The 2,848-nt window shown below is 44.9% G+C and overlaps 1 protein-coding gene across 1 annotated transcript; it reads right to left on the bottom strand.

The window, feature by feature from the left end:
• Positions 1-6: 6 nt before the first annotated feature.
• LOC112154626 (coiled-coil domain-containing protein 157) lies at positions 7-1,833 on the bottom strand (the record flags this gene model as incomplete). The annotated part of the gene is given in 1 exon segment (XM_024285721.1): positions 7-1,833. A coding segment is annotated over 1 exon segment (1,131 nt). The 3' UTR covers positions 7-242.
• Between the last annotated feature and the right edge of the window lie 1,015 nt (positions 1,834-2,848).

The raw sequence follows: 2,848 nt of genomic DNA, 5'->3' as shown, positions 1-2,848 counted from the left end.
AAAGAAAAATCTTAACAGAAGCTAACAACTACATAACTAAATAATGACCTACTGATTAACTAAGTCATTCATCTAATAACTAACTAACTGAATAATAAAATAAAATAAACTTTGTTGCGTATAAAAAAGACCATTAAGAGATAAAAAATGGAAAGGAACAGATATTTTTGTTTCGTCAAAGGCTTATTTTGTTGGCAGCTGTTGTTGCAGCAATTCAACAACAAGAGCTGCATCTTCACCGTCTATGCCTTTGGTTTGTTTTTCTGTCTGTGGCGGGGTGTAAAAAAGCTTTTAAAGCGCTTCCACAGTGACCGTTTCTTTTTCTTGGTCTCTACAGATGGCAAAGCGTCTGGTTGTTCCCTGAGGTGATGTCCAGACTCAGAGTCTTCATTTTCCATCTGAGGGGCTATGAAGGCGTCAGTTTTCTCAGCCTCTGTCTGTTTCAAGACCTCTTCTGGTTCTGAAAGAGGAGCTGAGATGGTGATTTCCTCATCCTGGACCTGATCCTTCACCACTTCTGATCCTGCCTTCTTTTCCATTTCTAATCTCTGTGTCAGTTCCAGTTTATAATTTCTTTTTTCTAGAAGCTCTTTGTGCAGCGTTGCCAGTTTGTCCAATGCCAGCTCTATCTGTTTTGAGACCTCTTCTGGTTCTGAAGGAGGTACTGAGATGGTGATTTCCTCATCCTGCACCTGATCCATCACCACTTCTGGTTCTGAAGGAGGTACTGAGATGATGATTTCCTCATCCTGGACCTGATCCTTCAAAACTTCTGGTTCTGAAAGAGGTGCTGAGGTGGTGATTTCCTCATCCTGCACCTGATCCTTCACCACTTCTGGTTCTGAAAGAGGTACCGAGATGGTGATTTCCTCATCCTGCACCTGATCCTTCACCACTTCTGGTTCTGAAAGAGGTACCGAGATGGCGATTTCCTCATCCTGCACCTGATCCTTCATAACTTCTGGTTCTGAAAGAGGTGCTGAGATGGTGATTTCCTCAGCTTCCATCTGATCCTTCACGACTTCTGGTTCTGCTTCCTCTTCCTCTTCCACTTTTAATCTCTGTGTCATTTCCAGGTTATAATTCCTTTTTTCCAGAAGCTCTTTCTTCAGCATTGCCAGTTTTTCCAATGCCAGCGTGTGAGCCTCCGTCTTCCTATCCTCACTTGCTTGCTTTGCTTTAGCTGCTTGTTGTAGTCTCTCCAGTTTATCTCTGAGAGCGGCAGCTCTAAGTCCACACGTCTCCTTAAACTTGGTCTCTTTCTTCAGGTGATTCTTTTTGGCTTCAAGTTCTGCCTGCTGAGACTGAAGACGCCTCTTTCCCATCTCTCTTTGTTCCTTCAACTCAGAAAGACGTTTGTCTTTTTCCATCATCTGATTTCTTAGCTCAGTTATCTCCTTTTTGATGTCGTTCACATCAGTGCTTGATGTCGTGTCCTCACTGGCAAACACGTTTGCAGGATTTGCATCTTGTACTTCAGGCTGAGGACTTTGATTAGCTGACTGAGTGTTAGTGCTCTCCACAGGCGTAAATTGTTCGACTGTTTCCCTGACTTCAACTGCCCTGGGAATGAAGGGCAATGCGTTAGGATTGAAGAGGGATGTGGATGCAGCTTCTGAATGGACAGGATGGTTACTGGCTCCCTGATCCGGGCTCCTGTCAGGGGCAGTTGGGTATGAGGGGTTTCCTCCAGTTGCAGGGTTTACGGGGACATTCCAGTTGTTGTGTCCCAGATTGGAGTTTCTGTGGTGAGGGGGTGGTGGTGGGACAGGATTGAAGGGGGCATTCCAATTTTGGTAGCCCCTGTTTGGGTTTCTTTGTGGGGCGTAGGCTTGGTGATTGGGGGGGTTTAGTGGGACATGGTGATTTTGGGGCCCCCAATTTGGGTTTCTTTGTGGGGGGTAGGCTGGGTGTTGGACGGGGTTGAGTGGGACATGGTGATTTCGGGGCACCCAATTTGGGTTTCTTTGTGGGGGGTTGGCTTGGTGTTGGGCAGGGTTCATACCGGGGGGATTTAATTGGAAATGCTGATTTCCTTTTCTGAAATTAGCATTTCCATGAGGATGGTAGAACCCCTGGTTAGGGTGGGCCGCGTGGTGTCTCTGGTTTCCGTACATTTTCTTTTCAAACAATCCGTGGATGCTTGCAAGAGCTGTGGTCTTTGAATCTCAAAGTTGATTCTTGCTGGCAAACATCCGCCTTCAAGAACTTTTACGACAAGGTTGTTGTCCACGTTATGACATCATTTGTCATCATAATTCTCCATGAATCAAATTACATCAGTGCTTACGTCATTTGACATCACTCGTTTTACGCAGCCTACTGCACGTTGATTGGCCTCCTAGATGTAACTTAGAAATAAAATAATCAAAATATACAAATAACAAAAGAATTTTCAGGCTCAACTGCATATTATCAAAGATCCATCACTGACTTTCATAATATGGGAAACCAAAACCGCCATGGTTATGCTAACGCTAGCACCGGGCTAGCGTTAGCATCACGTAAAGCTATTGTTTTCTGTTTTTTGTGTGTGTCTGTATCAGGGTTCCCAGCTGGAGGACCGCGGTCCGGGTCCGGACCCCGAGACCCTTTATCCGGACTGCCAAGCATTTTTAGTTAAAACATTTATGATATTACGTTTATTATTAACCGCATGGATTTTTGAACAGGCGCGCTCGAGGACAGCTACGTACGGAACGGGGTCCTTCAGCCGGCAAAAGTTCATAGCGGTGTGCCAATGTTTACATGTTGGGATTGAGGGATAAATCGAGCTGTTTAAAATGAGAAAAGTGAATTCTGAAAATCAAATTGTGTCTTCCGACGTGAGTGGACCGAAGCTTTCGCT

The sequence above is a fragment of the Oryzias melastigma genome, linkage group LG19, assembly GCF_002922805.2.
Source record: "Oryzias melastigma strain HK-1 linkage group LG19, ASM292280v2, whole genome shotgun sequence".
Classification (NCBI taxonomy): Eukaryota; Metazoa; Chordata; class Actinopteri; order Beloniformes; family Adrianichthyidae; genus Oryzias; species Oryzias melastigma.
The sequence above is the reverse complement of the archived record's forward strand: the minus strand, read 5'-3'. Positions and strand labels throughout refer to the sequence as shown.